The sequence below is a fragment of the Lates calcarifer genome, linkage group LG18 (assembly GCF_001640805.2).
Source record: "Lates calcarifer isolate ASB-BC8 linkage group LG18, TLL_Latcal_v3, whole genome shotgun sequence".
Lineage (NCBI taxonomy): Eukaryota > Metazoa > Chordata > Actinopteri > Centropomidae > Lates > Lates calcarifer.
In genome coordinates, this window is record NC_066850.1 from 14,110,658 (window position 1) to 14,126,445 (window position 15,788).

At 39.7% G+C, this 15,788-nt stretch overlaps 1 protein-coding gene across 2 annotated transcripts in view; it reads right to left on the reverse strand.

Annotated features, from left to right (window-relative positions):
• The window catches only part of etv6 (ETS variant transcription factor 6), a 28,296-nt gene extending 15,007 nt beyond the window's left edge, over positions 1 to 13,289 (reverse strand). The window contains exons 1-2 of one of the 2 annotated variants that reach the window (XM_018702858.2): positions 12,934 to 13,289; positions 8,942 to 9,068 (exon numbers count right to left, since the gene is read on the reverse strand). In XM_018702858.2, the coding sequence (XP_018558374.1) occupies positions 8,942 to 9,068; positions 12,934 to 12,963 (157 nt within the window). In that variant the 5' untranslated portion in view covers positions 12,964 to 13,289. Of the gene's footprint in view, positions 1 to 8,941; positions 9,072 to 12,933 lie in introns of both variants that reach the window. The other variant, XM_018702857.2, reaches the window with a different exon arrangement.
• Positions 13,290 to 15,788: the final 2,499 nt, after the last annotated feature.

Consider the following 15,788-nt stretch of genomic DNA (forward strand, 5'->3'; position numbering starts at 1 on the left):
ATATACACATGGAGACAACTGATGTGCATAGAAATCTCAGACAGAATATTTCAGCTTAGCCTGACGCGGATGAACTATAACTAAATAAACAAAAAAGAAGCATGGCTGCATTAGTAAGGCTGGGACTTTGCTCTCCAAACTCAAAGCTCCTAAGTCACTCAGTTCTTCAGTAAATGTTTGCCTTTTGTCGGCGGATATTGGTCTTGCTATCTCAATAGAGAAAAGGTTTTTCTTTCTTTCCAGACAGAGGAGGAGGAGGAAGGAGGAAGGAGGAAGGAGGAGGAGGAGGAGGGCTGGCCATGACCCTCTAACACCCTGAGTCAGGAAGATGTGGGTATGAGAACAACACATTTCCTAAGTTAATCCTCACGCTATTCATCTCCCCTCAGTGTGTGTGTGTGTCTCTGTACATCGATTCACTTTCAGGTGGGTGTGGCAGGGCAAAATCCACCTCCACACACACACACACACACACACACCTCTTTACTTTTCAATCGAGAGAACCCCCCAGCTCACTCCACCACTCTTCTCTCAAATTCATTCTCTGTTTCCTCCACTGGCATGCGTGTGCCTGTCCCCGTCCAGTAAAACTGGACTTCATCCAGTCAAAACAAACATAAAACAGATCATCAATCACACGGAACTTTTATGGCCAGGAAGTAGCACGACCTGTTTCTGATAGCTTGTTGTCGAGTGCAAGAGCAAGCCAGCTCTTGTAGGTTAGTTCCTGAATCCAGCATTAACTGCCACTCTTCCTTTTGTTCAGGAGCCAGTTTTTTTCCCCTTTTTTTAAATGCAGAAGCTTCAAAGACATTTGTTAACTAAATCAAAAGGCCCCTGCCTGTTGAAACACACACACCCTGTAAGCACCATATACTCTTTTTGTCTGTCTGTGGGGAGAAAGTGAAGTCAGCATTTAATGTAGTGCAACACTTAAGTGATCAGTAGTTCAACCAAAAACTGATTATACTCATTGTAACTGAAAAATGTTTTGATTTAGCTTTCCTGTTCTTTACCCAGACTGGGAACCATTGTCACATCTTAGACCTAAAAAGATTTCAATGAAGGAAATCTTGTTTTGGAATACTCACTCCATTTTTGTTTTGTAATGTTTCAACACTGCATTTCCCAGAATTGCATGTCAACTAAAGGGGAACTCTGCAAATTTTACATGGCTGAGTCAATTTACTAATCAGTGGGATTTCTACACAGACAGAACAGCTGTATGACATTGTCTATTACTCTCTTTTGCATGAGAAAATTACTTCAGTGACACCACTTGAGTAAAAATGCCTGTGTACATGACTGGTAATGTGCATTACATGTCCCAGTTCCATACTACATACTAATTCTAATTCTTCAGGTCTTTGGTGTGTTAACATTATTCAAAACACTCAGTCTGCACAAATACTACTGTCCCACAATGCAGCACTTGAAGGGAAGAGACGAGATACACACAGCTGCATAAAATTAAAACAAATTGCAGAAAATGGTGAGACAGCTCCGGGAAGACCGTGGAAAACAAAAAGATTTATAAGAATGAAATCTCTGGGGCGTCTTGGTAAGACACACACCACATAATCGCAGCGTCCCCGGTTTGCATAGTCAGTTAGTCCAGCTGGGGACATTTGTTGCATGTCATCCCCCTTCTCTCTCCCTGTGTTTGAGGTCTGCTGCCACTATCTCTAAAAATGCTAAATAAATTTCTGGAAAACACATTTTGCTTTGTCTCTGTCAAGCTATAGTGGCATTGCCATTCTTAACTTGCAGTTTGATATTATACTGCTCATATTGTATCATCTTCTAAGAATGTTGCTTTCTTACTAACAGTATACTATACAGATCTGAATATTGTACATTGTTTTTATAAATATAAAATGTAGTTTGGAATTGGTACTAAGATATGGAGTTTGATAGACAGCATTATGGGAAGTGTTGGATCCACTGGTTTTGGATCTTGGCCTATAAAGGGGACTGAAAGTCAGGATATCACAGACCCTGATGATTCAGTTTTAGGTATACGATCTCTTGCACATCCCACAATTTTATGAAAGGGCAATACCAACTCATTGAAGTGCCCCTTTAAAATACTGTTGTCTTCTGATTGTCTGTTGGCAAATTTGCCAAGGTAGTCTTTTCAGCCTTGATAGTGACTGAACAGTTCACGACCGAACAGCTAATTTGTGGAGGTTCCTCCCTTGCAAACAACCTTTGGCTGAGTACTGACATCAGCGTGCACAGTGCGCTTTAACCTGACAACAGACAATTATTCACGGAAATAATGTTAATTAGCAACAGATGACCCAATGTTTGGCATTTTAACCTGTGAAAGCAATGGTTAGCACCGGCTAAACGCTAGCGGCTACTACCCTAATGTTTCGTGCAGTGCTGTTTGCAAATGATTACTGAATGTTTGTCTAAATGCAGAGTGACTCACCAGTGCAGCTAAAGAATTTTTCACATTCACACCCGGCTGTCATTAAGAAGAGCGATGCTGCAACGCTATTAGGCTGAGGTGGACAAAACACAGCAAAGTTATTTTAGCCAATACCAATCCATTAAAATGTGGCTGAGCTGGCCCCTATACTTATCCTTAGGAAATACCCAGGACTCCTTCTTTTTCTTATTCCAGACATACCAGAGATATAAAAACAAAACACTTCCTGTGTAGCAGGAAAGAGCCACCAGACCAACTGTTTAGAACAGCAAATGGAAAAGATTTCATTAGCTGGATATTTATCAAGATTAACTGTGCTCTTGTGACTTTTCCTATAAAAGTCTGAAATCAACATACCATCACACAAGCAGCACAAGTGTGTGTTCATTGTGACGTTTTTAGTAAAGCAAAAGTGTGGAGTGTGTCGCGAACAGGAAGAGAAGGGGGCTGCGCTCAGCTCTCTTGCTGGCATGTGAGAACAGTTTCCCTTTCAGAAGAGAAAAGAGAGCAAGTTAAAACACACACACACACACACACACACAACAACAACAACAACATTTATTCAGGAAGCGCCGTCTGCCCACTCAGGAAATTCCTGAGGACAAGAGCTGCTTCCAGGGGCAGGAAATTTCCCCTCAAAAAAACCAAACACGCACACACACACACGACATACAAAAACACACGCACACACACACACACACACACACACTTTAAAACACTGATCCCCCTACACACAGTAAAATGGGTAATATACCACAAAGAGAAAGAGAGTGAGACCAAAGGAAGCTGGTGGGGGGTTTACTGTCATGTATGGTAACACACACACACACATTCACTCATATACACAATCACATACAGTATACACCTACACTACCTCTGGCAAACCTTGCACAAAGACACAAGATTCACTCACACTCATCCACCCACTCGTACAAGCATGCATAGTGCAAACCCAGCTGTGAGCGCACACACACACACATGAACACGCATACACACCAAGGAAACCAGCCAGTCTTGTTTCCATGGACATAGATTTTTTTAAATCATCCAGTAAGATATTTCTACTCTTGCAGCCACTGTGCCATTGTTCTTTATGTAATTGATGCCTGTTTATTGTAAAATAACGCCTTGTGTTTTAGACCTTTAAATAATTCTCTGTTTTCTCACTGACTAGCTCTCAGTTGCGTCATGTTTTGAGTACGTGGGCACCATGTCGAGCGATGATGCCTGGATTGCAGCTGGATTAAAACCCGACAAATCCAGTTCATCAGTTAGTGTCTTGCACTGCTTTATTCTGTGTGTTGGCGAAAACCCTCCCAGGCCTTTTAGTACTTGTCTCGCTTTTGACACAAACAGACAAACAAAACATCATGGGTGGTTAACAACACTCCTCCACTAGCCGTTTAAAGCTGAACATTTGTCTACTCGCAGACTAATACTGCCGGATGATTCATTTAATGACCCTTTTACTGTGGATTTTTTTTAAGCCACAATGAAATAAAAAAAAATAAATCTTTTTTTACTTTTTAATTCATGTCTTTTAGTGTGGCCCTGTCTATTTCTTGAGAATCCCCACTTTAGCATCCAAACATATAGTTGACATCTGCACATATACAACTATGTAGCCCACGCTGTTTGTTTCAGCCATTAACTGAAAAATGTTCTACCTCAAAAATACTAAATACAGCACATAACCAACGTGATAAAGGACTATTTTACTATTTTTTGCCAATGGTTATATGAAAAGATTGACACCACTGTCATGTCTATATGCTAAATGTGATGCTACAGCCAGAGGATGGTTAGTGACAGTTAGTGTAGCTTAGCATAAAGACTGGAAATAGAGGGAACGGCTAGCCTGGCTTTGTCCAGAGGCATGACATCCACCTACCTGCACCTGTAAAGCTCACTAAATAATATGTTATATCTACTTTGTTTGCACAAAAACTAAACGGGCAAGTTGAGGTTTTTACGGGCAGTTGAATAAGCCCAATGATTTCCTGGAGTCTTGTTGTCACCATGACATTACCACGCAACCAGCAGAGACTCCAGGAAGTCAGTAGAACAAACAAGATGCAACATGTTGATTAGTGAGCTTTAGAGGTGCTGGTAGGTGGATTTTGTAACTGTTGGACAGAGCCAGGTTAGCTGTTTCCTCATGTTTCCAGTCTCTGCTAAGCTAAACTGACTAGCAGCTAAGAGACATCAGAGTGGTACTGATTTTCTCATCTAATTCTTAGGCAGTAAACACTTGAGTGATAAAACTCTATAGTCCAGGCTCTTTGTTTGAACTGCTTTCAGAGAAAAGTAGTGTATTAGTACTCCTGAATGTTCCATCATGGAAATATTATTAATTATTCAGTTGGGAGTTAAAATATACGTTTTAAAAAAAAACAAAAATTTCTTTTGAATGTTGGCTCAGACAATGTCAGATTTAGAAAAATTTGTTGGAAAAGTTCCACCGCTTTACCCTAACTATGATCCTATTGGACTCTATTATATACCTGTTTTATGTCCTGCCCTCGTTCTCACTTGCAGTGTGATGCAACCCCTCTTGTAGTCCATAGTGTACTTTTCATTTTTCATTACTAATACTTTATTCTTGTCATTTGTTGCCACAGCTGACATGCTGCTTTTAATACAAGTATTGGCCCATCAGTTATACTTAGTGCCCCTTTATATTTAGATGTTTTTCTAATATACCTCTCCTTAGTTCTATTATAGTATTGGTCTATATTTTATTTAATTATGTAAATGCATATTAAGCATCTTGGAATAAACTGCTTTTATTTTATACACAGATTTATATTAAAATGTCTTCTCTAATAAATTTAAAGAATTACTAGAATCACATCATGGATGATTCAGTGCTTTACAGAAGTACAGTGGAAAGACCGATAAAAAAACCTGCTAAAAAAAACCACAAAAGAGATGAAAGAAAGGGTGTGGACTGTGTTACAGTGATGTCTGGCTGAAAGGGTTAAAATTGAGTACGGTAGCATTCTTTAGTGTGAGGAGCAGGCTGCAACTCTCCCCGATCTAATCCACTTCCTCCCCAGGAAATGGAGAAGGCGGATTTCTGCCCACACTGCAATTTCCTCCCTCATTCTTTTTCTTTCTGTCTTTTTTCCCCTCTCCTTCACCCTCCCTCCTCCTCCTCCTCCTCCTCCTCCTTCTCTCTTCCTTTCTTTCTCCCCCCCTCAGAACAAAACTCCCTCTGAGTGTGGGGGTTAATGGACAGCTTGTTTTCCAGCACGTGTGTTTAGATAGTCAGGAGGAGAAAGGACAGAGGTGTTTTGGACTGCATGAGCAATGACAAAGACATGTTGCTGTCTGTTTGAGAGAGGAGAGCGGATCCCAACCAGAAGCAGCCATAAACTAAACACTAGAGAGAAAAAAAGACATTTTCCTGACCTGCAGATGTGTCAGAGTCATGGCTGTGCGAGGAACCGTGTTTGAAATGTGATTAATACAAAGTAGGACTTCCACATGTCTGTGGATGTGAACTGACCCATCGGTTTACTCGACAGGAAACTCAACGCGGACCTGTTGAACGTTCTTCCTTTTTCTGCAACAATGCAAAAGAGGAAGTGGGCTGAGGGAGTTTCCTGTACATCTCATCCAGCCTCAGCCTCTGCAGACACCCAGCCCAATGCCCCACAAAAGCCCTGAACTTCACACTTGCTAGAAAAAAACTAGTTAAATATTGACGGACGCATGGACAAAGCAGCTCAGGGTTACTCTTTGAACATCGAGCCTATCTCTTGGCACAACTCCAGCCCCGCCTGCTCTATGATTGGTTAAGCAACAGTGAGTCAATGCAACCAAACCAAATCTCCATAGAGCCTTGAATGTCACCGTGTTGCTTCATTTCATTACACCTTTTCAAAACATATTTCAACATATTATTTAATCGACTCACCTATACACTTCTTTTTTGGGCTAATTAAACTGTTAAATTAGTCAAATAAAGCACAGATAGCATCAAGTTAATACTATTTCTACTATATATTTAGTTTGTTCTGAAGTAGGCAATTAATAGACAATCAGTGCCTCTTCTAAAGAGAAATCATATGACTTCCAATTGGCTTGTTTACTGGTCTCATCAAAAAAAAGACTGATCCCAGCTACTCTATGACATATTTGTCAGTCCTTTTATTCTCTGCTGTTTATACCAGTTTAAGCAACTAGTGCTTCAGCCTACAAAGCAAGCATACCTAATATTAAAGGTGCCCTGTGGAGTAAATGCATGAACAAAATTGTTGACATTAAATGTTACTCACAAAATGCTTTGTGTCTAACAAATGTGCTGAATACATTTCCTTCCTCATAAAACAATTGCAAAGATGATTTCCATCCATGTATGCTTGCATGCAATCTCTCTCTTCCCTGTCTTTTTCTGTTGCACATTACTATCACCATCATGAGAAAGGGTAAAACCAACCATAGGATGTGAGTCATGTTGCCTGCTTGTGCGTCAAAAACTCAGGATACCTTTAATGCTGATCAGACTGAATTTCTGTTTTATTTTAGTGTTCAATCGTTCAATCTGACACTATATTCATGTTAGTTGTTTTGTGTTCTTTTGTTTGTTGCTTCAATCCATCAGCACTGACTGACACGTCTGGTCCAGCTATTCCAGCTATGTTACTTTCAAGTGACACATGCAGTAAGGGTTGCTAGTATAGTTTACTTTTTCTCTGTAAATTTTGCCAGACAATTTTGTTATAAATGGTAGATGCCAACTCATAGTGCAACAATGGTAGAAGTGGAGAAGAGTCATTAAGTTACCAAACTGACTTAACCTGATATAACGACCTGTTATACAACAATCTCTGACGTTTTCCAGCATTAGTTAACATTAGCCATTGTAAGCTACTGGAAATATCTATATTTGTTTACAAATTACTTTATAGAACTATAAATACATATACATAACACATACATAATACGTATTTGAGATTTTAATGGCCAATAAAAAGAGGAATTATTTAAAAAAATACAAATGAAATATGAATTCATCAGTGAATAGATATAATTTAAGAAATATTTACAAAAGCAACCTAAAACAGTCAATTAGTACCTCGTTTTAAAATACATTAATAAATTCATCAACAATAAAATTTGAAAATCTATTTGAAAATTCAGTTTTAAAAGAGGAAGAAATAATTGGATTCAGTAGGAACACAGATTTTAATCAGGCATCTAATTTTCCATTTACATGTCCATTTCCCAGCTGTTTTTCCTTTTCCCTTTAGCTAGTCAGTTTGCTCAGTCATTTAGCTTCTCCGTTTAGCCTTCCTGAGCCACTTTGGGCCTTGTGTTGGTACACTGCAAATTAGCCATAGGATGGTGCAAGCACACTACACTTGTGTTCCTTAAAGTGTTTCCCTAGTGTCTAAACAGTGTTGGAAATGATAACCAACATATGAACCAATCAGAGAGGTTGTTGCATCCCAGGGTTAATTTGCATTGTTTAACTCATTTTACTATTACACCAGGCCAAGTAAGGCTGTATCAGAAAAACTCTTGAGTGCATTGAGCTGAGCAAGACTGCACTTGGTTGCATATGTAGTCTACTTTTCAATCATAAGAGCAGGAATATGTATTCAGCATGCAGTATGCATTCAGGGTGACTCAAGGATGCCTCTAAGTCAAAGACAAGTGGATGTCTTGTGTATTGAATGGGTTACTTAGATGACCATGAATATGATCATTGGAATAGAAAACATGAAGAAATGCATTAATTTAAGCACCAGTCTGGACAACATTTTTGTTCTGTTTAGTGAGCTATCCTACATTGACTTTTTTCAGTGTCAGTGTTTGGGGCTATGGTTTTACTCGCTGAAATTTACAGGGGTCTTTGTCCCCATACCTCAACCCTCCACTTCCTCAACAACTTTCTTCTCCTGTCATTCCCAGCATCTGTGTGTTCTCTGCTCCGTATTATCTGTACCTGACTGCTGTGTAACTGTTGGTTATTCCAGTGCAGTAGGTCTGTCAGTTCTGGTCCAGTGGAAGCGTGTACGGTTCAGGTGTCTGACCCCGGATCTGCTTCAACGCCTCCCAGCTGAGAGGTGCGGCATGACTGGGCCCGCACTCATGCAGCGATAATGGTGTGTGTGTGTTGCCATGATTGGATGTGATGGGTTTTAACTATTAAAGTGATATTTCGCAACATTTTTATTTATTCATGTTGGCTCTTTGATAACAACGTCTACATCTTCGGTTTGCTGTTCTTAACTCTCAGATACTGTCACCTGCAGAAGCTCAATTTGTCATTGTCACAGTCCCACCCACCAGCTTGATTGACAGGTGGTTTTTGGGATGAGACCAAACAAAAATCGGTTTTCCCAGATTACCACTTCAGCCAAACAGAAACATTTACAGTGCAAGATACTAAAAACACTGACAAAAATCAATCTGTCCTGTTCAAATGTCCGACTGATCAATGTTTGTAGGAGTCACTGCTCTTCTCTGTGTGTGTGTGTGTGTGTGACTCACGCAGGTGCGCAGGCAGCCTGGCAGGCTCGTCCTCCATTCGGCTGGCTGGCCTCGCGGCGGGAGCATGGATGGGGGAGGAAGTGGAGTTTGGCAGCGGGTTCGCGGAAGGACTGAAAGAGCTCCTCTCCTGCTATGAATAGACACAGAGACACAAAGCATGGCTCACAAAGCTCCACGACGCACCAGCCCTGAACCCAAACAGCCCCACGCCGACTCGCCTCACCTCACCATGCACCCACAACATCGACTAGCCTCGGTCTCATCTCCACGCACTCTATTGTACACGGTATGCTTCTAATAAACTGATGCACTGGCCTGTCATGTTGCGAAAACACATTCTTGAGACACAAATATACTGAATACCACACATGCTTAGGGGCATGTGTTGTTATGCAGTGCAGTAAAGTTCTAAACTAAGCCATGCACTGTTTGACAAGATGATTACCTCCTTATCTTCAACCCTAGGATACATTAGTGGGTCAGAAATGATCATGCTGGATTTTCATGACCAACCATTTGGTCGGAAACCCATAAGTACTAAATTTCAAATATAAACTGGGGGAAAGCAGCAAATCTGAGAAGCTGAAACCAGTGAATGTTTGATGCTCAATAAATGATTAAAACATTTCATTTCTTTTCATCGTAGATTTTTTGTTGACTCTGTAATCAACAAATCAATAAATCTACTAACCATTCCCACACTACTTGACAGTATCTCTTCAGCAAAAACATCTGATTACTGTACTCACTAAGTATCTAAATCTAAGGCTGCCACTAATTACTTATATTGATAGATCTCTCCATTATTGTTTGAATGGATCAATTAGTCTCTAAAATGTCAGAACAACGTCCCTCACAACTTCCCGGAGCTTGATGTGACATGTTCAATATGCTTGTTTTGTCTGACCAATGCTCAAAGCCCCAGATGATATTAAATGTACAAAGATTTGACAGAGACACAGCAAATATGCACCATTTTGTTTTTTGACACATCAAAATTATTTTCGCTGTTAATATTTTGTGATGAACTAACTAATCTGTAATCTAGTTGTTGGATTAATTAGTCGACTAACATAAAATTAATTTCAATTATTTTGATAATCAATTCATTGAAAGTTGTTTTGTTTTTTTAATGTTACATAAATGACATTCGCTGCCACCAGATGTCGCGATAGAGCATCAGCATCTTAGATCAAAACAAATGCTTCATTAGCCACACCTCCAGCCTCTCTTCGGACTGGCTATCAAAACAAAGAAGCTTGGATTACAACACATACAGCAGGAGTGTGACTTCATCCTCTACTTATTCTCTATTTACATACAAAATAGTTATTTGCTGCAATAATAATGATTAAAATCTCATATATATATATATATATATATATATACATATATATATATATATATATATATCCCCTTTAAGCAAAAATGCGAACTCTTTGATGGGGTTTGGTTACAGTACTTCAAACATGACAATTTCTTCTTTTGGACTTTTTGCAGGGGAGGAAAAAGCAACTTGAAGATGTGACCCTCCAATTTCAATTGATCACCTTGGGGTTTAGAACATTTTCTCTGCTAAATTTATACAACTAAGACTTAATGATTGTTCAATTAATAAGAAAAATAATCAGCAGATAAACTCATAATGAAAACAGCTGTTAGTTGCAGTTCTCTCCAGGACTCACTGGAGATTTTACACATCTTAGCTGTGCTATTGTACAGCACACTTACTGAATCTAGGTTAAGGTATGAGGTTTTTCACTTTGTGGTCATTCTCTGTTGACTGGTTTCCTTTCCTGCAAATGAGGACAGAGCAGGAAGCCACCTCAGTTTCTTAAGGGAACGAAGCTTAGTCTTTTGCTGCCCCCCCCCCCGGTTTCAGCCTGCTGTCACCAGCCAGCCACTCTGAGACCTGCACACTAACTGTATGTACCAGGAATTTCCTGTGGAAGCCAAGCAATAATCTTCCAGTCTTCTATTTCCTCCTGTCAGAGGCAAAGACTTCACCCCCCCCACCCCCCCAGTTCACATCCACTTTCTAAAAATTCTGTTGTCCAGGGAGAGGAAGAGGAGAGGAAGCAGTCTCCTCTCCTCTACTACTGCAGCCGTCACACAGCTGGGACTGGTTCAGGTTAGAGGGAAGGCGACATTTAGGACAAAGCTTGTGATAAAGGCATCTGTAGAAAAAGGAAAGTGATTTGTGACAGAACTGGGCTGCAGTATGAAGGTGAGGGGGAGTCCTGTCTACAGGCTGCCACAGTGGAAAACTTCTCTGAGAGCGAAGTGCTGATCATTCTTCAACATGCAACTGCTATCGTGCAGTGACATCAGACTCAGTAATGAGTAGACATCTCTCATAAACAAAACAAAACATCACGTCTCACTTTAAGTCACTGGAAAGCCTGCAGTGTTTTCAGTTATTTCTAGACAACCCAAGTAATATTTCTGGTCTAACAATTACATCAGTGATCACATTTCGTTTAGCAAAATGTCAAAAAAGAAAAGGGTAAAACATGCTTATTCAACGTTATTCAAGGTAGCATCTTCAAATGTCTTATTCTGTCTGACCAACAGTCCAAAACCCCAAAATGATCCACTTAAAAGAACAGAGGAAACACAAAAGGAGAAACATGTGAGAAGCCTGAACCAGCACACTTTTACCTGAAACAGTTCATCTATCATTGAAATTGCTGCACATTCATCGACTACATTTTCTGATGTAGTTCTGACAGGCACTAAAACTTATTCTGTGCTGATCCCCCTTTGTTTTCCTTTTCCCATGATAGGGCTATGGATTCTCTTCATTACTGATTAATAAAGGATTGATCATTGAGATTACAGCATGCCAAACATTATAACACATGTTCATCACAAGCACAAAGTGTCTTCAAATTGTTTACACAGTCTGACCAACAGTCTTGAGGGCTAAAATATGGATTTTTGACTGTAACTGACCATTATTTTGAATGTGTCATTATTATTAGTTTTTGATAAATCGATTAGGTCTTTTAATGTATTGTCTTGTTTGTGTAACCGTCAAAAACCCAGTGATACAAAGCTGAAATGTCGATTAACTGATCCATACATTCTCACTGTAAACATCATGCACTGTTGGTCAGATAAATCAAGCAGTAAGAAAATTATCAGCAGGCTCTGGGAACTTGTGGCTAAACAATCATTTAATCAAGAATGAAAGTAATTGGTGGTTACAGCTTTATAAACATAATTTGTTTATAATGGTATAAAAAGGAGAAAAAAACTAATCACCACATTGGAGTGGCTACAGTAAGCAACTATTTGGCATTATTGCTCAATAAATGACAAATAATTGATTACCAAAACAGTTGTTGATTAATATTCTGTCAAGACTAATTATTTCAGCTCTAAAACATTCTAACATGGCCTATTTTAGCTCTTTTTGCCTGTATTTTTATTTTGTAAATCAATGAAACAGTTGGTCTCATTAATTGCAGTGCACTGAGCTTGTCAATGGCAGTGCTCCTATGCTATTACAGTATTCCTGATGTGTGGTATAGGCCAAGAGTGAGTTTAATAGCTCCAACTCCTCTGTATCCCTATTGTTTTGTTGTGACTGACCGAGAGTCGTTTTAAAAAACCTTCGTATTGACGCCTCTTTCACCGCTCGCGCTTATTATTGTGTTACGTCAAGGTTACAACAGGTTCGCCCCTCGGCTTTGATCACTTTAATCAAACGTTTTGCGTGTCACAGACAGTCACGACTCTTCTTCCCATCAGCAGCAGCGGCAGAGTGGAGGCGAACTAAAAAAGCGTGGAGCCGCGAGCAACAGATGACTAGCAAAACAAACTGAATGGCGCTACAGCAGCCAGTGCCACACGTCTGTAGGACGTGATATGCAAGATTGTAAATCCCTGCAGGAACAACACAGCCATAAAAAAAAAAAAAACGCGTAAGTGGAGAGTGTCCGCTGAGAGAAAAAACAAAGAGGAGAATAATGAGCCCACAGCGTTACCTTGGTCGCAGCGGAGGAGGATTCAGACATTATCTCCAGTCAACTTCTCTCCTTCCACTTTTTCCGTTTAGCTCTCTTCTTTATCTCCTTTTTTCCTCATAAAAACCCGCACGGCAGCAGCAGCAGAAGCGGCAGCTAGACTGCTCGGCTTGTTACTGTGGGAGAAGTTGTTTTTTCTCATGTAGCCCGCTTTTTTCCTTTTTATCTGCTGGCCAGCTCCATAGCGAGCGGCTGTCGGTGTGAAAACTTCTTTTGTCTGCGAGTGTTTTCCCTTCACATGTCGGCAGCGCGCTGGTTAATAATCCCTTCCTGGAAGAGCAAGACTGAAGAGAGAGAGAGCGACGGACACCTCTCTCTCTCTCTCTCTCTCTCTCTCTCTCTCTCTCTCTCTCTCTCTCTCTCTCTCTCTCTCTCTCTCATTGATCTGGATGTGTGTAAAACGGCGAAATGACGTGAATTCCCAGCATTGAGCCTTGCCCCCTTTTAAAGGGAAACCCAAAGCAGGAAATCGCAGCAGGTCGCGTTGCAGACACAGCTACACACTGACAGATACACTTGTCAGATTCAAACTGGTTTTCTATTTATGTATTTTTTCAATCAAAGCGTAATGCAGATGCGGTTACACAACAGGCTAAACTGCCGTGCTTTAATTAGACAGCCTGTGGTGCAAAATGCAGCAGCAAAAGTGTAACTCATTAAAGGAGACAGGGAGGAATATCAGCTTATATGATATAGAGACTTCATATCAGATGTATTATTGCTCAATTAATACTTACTTTATAATTGAAATAATAAAATATTGCCTAAGCTTTCATTGTTTCAAAACCAAATACCACACAGTATGAAAAGGTCACTGGTAAAGTCACCTTCACTTAAGAAATGGAACATGAAACCTATAATACAAAAGGCATGGGCTATTAAAGGAACACCATAAGAAACAAAAAATAAGATTACACAAATAGTACATGAGAGAAGTGAATACTAAGCTGGGACCAGACACTCTGTGTCTGTCTACATACTGTGTAATTATTAGCATGTTAGGATTCAAATGTAATAGGCCTGAATATCTAAATGAATACTGCACTGGCAAAAAATTTAAAGCTGCGCCAATGAATATTTTTTCATTAACAATGAATGAAATAACTGTGTGCAATATGAAAGTTGTTTCTCATAGTGATAAACCTGCAGTGAATTTTCTCCACTTTGCAGTTACCCTCAGCTATGAAACATTTTAGCCTCTTTTAGCTAATTGTTTTGATTTAACAGCTTGTAACCTTACTGTTTTTGTTTGGCCACACCGCATCTATCAACCTTGTTTTTTCTTAATCGCACCATGCGTCTATTTTCAGTGCAAAAGCTCTGATAAACCCACGGCACATTACCAACCAAGCATGAATAATTATGCTGCTCTGTTCTGTATATGTAAATAGGCAATGGCTTACTACCTATAAATACTTTATTAGTTGATAATATGTTTTATTTACAACTTGTTCCTGGATTGGCCCAAAAAAAAGATTAATACTGCTTTAAATTGACTTGATGCACAGTTAGCCCTTTGCACAAACTCATCTCCATTGAAACTTAACTGGCTCAAGCAGTATTAACTAACCTAGCATACAGGTGGGTGACAAATGAAAGTGAAAAATAGAAAGGCACTGAGAGAGCACAGAACTCCGCCAGTGTCAGTTTACAGTAAATTAGCCCCAAAATTTAAAGGGTTCTTCCCTGGTCCATGCCCATTCCCTCCACCAAGGTTGGTGCAAATTGGTTCAGTCATTTTTGTGTAATCCTGCTGACAAATAAACAGACACAGGTGAAAAAATAACCTCCTTGGTGGAGGTGAAAACAATGCAGTGTTTGGATCAACACATGCCTCCAGAACAGCTTTAATTTTCCTTATACATTGATGATCACCAATCTTCCAACAGATATTCCACTTGTGGTGTTTTGCTAATGGCAGCAGTGAACGCTGTCTAATGTGTTGATCCAAAGTCTCCCATGGGTGTTCAATTGTTCTTAGATCTGGTAATAGTGAAGGCCATAGCATCAGACTTTATAGTGACTCCTCATGCCATATGGAAGCATCAGACAGATGACGAAGGTTACTGGACTCAAACTGAACACCTTAGATTGCTGGACCATGAGAATGCCCCATGAAGTCATACCTAACTGGCTGGCCTCCATATCAGAATTGACTGTGAATCTTTCTTTACAACACAAAACAGGAAGAGAAAGAATACTGCTCTTCCAAGGCAATGAAACCTAAAGCTTCAGGGTTTCTGGTGGCAGCAGATGGTGGAAGGAGTGAAAGGCGAAAAGAATTATGGAAAAATCACTTCCAACATGTATATTCTCCTTAAGGAGAGGGAGGGGGACAGGAAGCAATGAGGCTGATGGGAAATGTGCTCCAAGTTAATGAGCAAATGCAGATGAGTGAAGCTTAGGGATGATAAATTTATCCTGATGCTTTGGGGGACTGAGGACTGGTAAATAATTGTACTAGCATGTTTTATGTTATTTTATTTATTTATTTACAAAATTTAATTAGAGCTAGTCAATGTCCTGTCAAAAACTACAGGCCCATTTTTAATATGCAGTGCTCCATTTAGAGTAACATGTAAGTATTTGTATAAGTTATTGTGTATTTTTGAGCTTGAAAATAAAAAGTACATATATATATATATATATATATATATATATATATATATATATATATGCAGCTGGAATAGGAATAGGAATTAAATGTAGTGTTTTCACTAAAGCTTGATAAACTGTAGGCAGGAACTGTTCTGTCTTTGAAGTAGGCAGGTTTATTTAGCTGGTGGGATTGACTGATTGCATTAATGGGATTACAG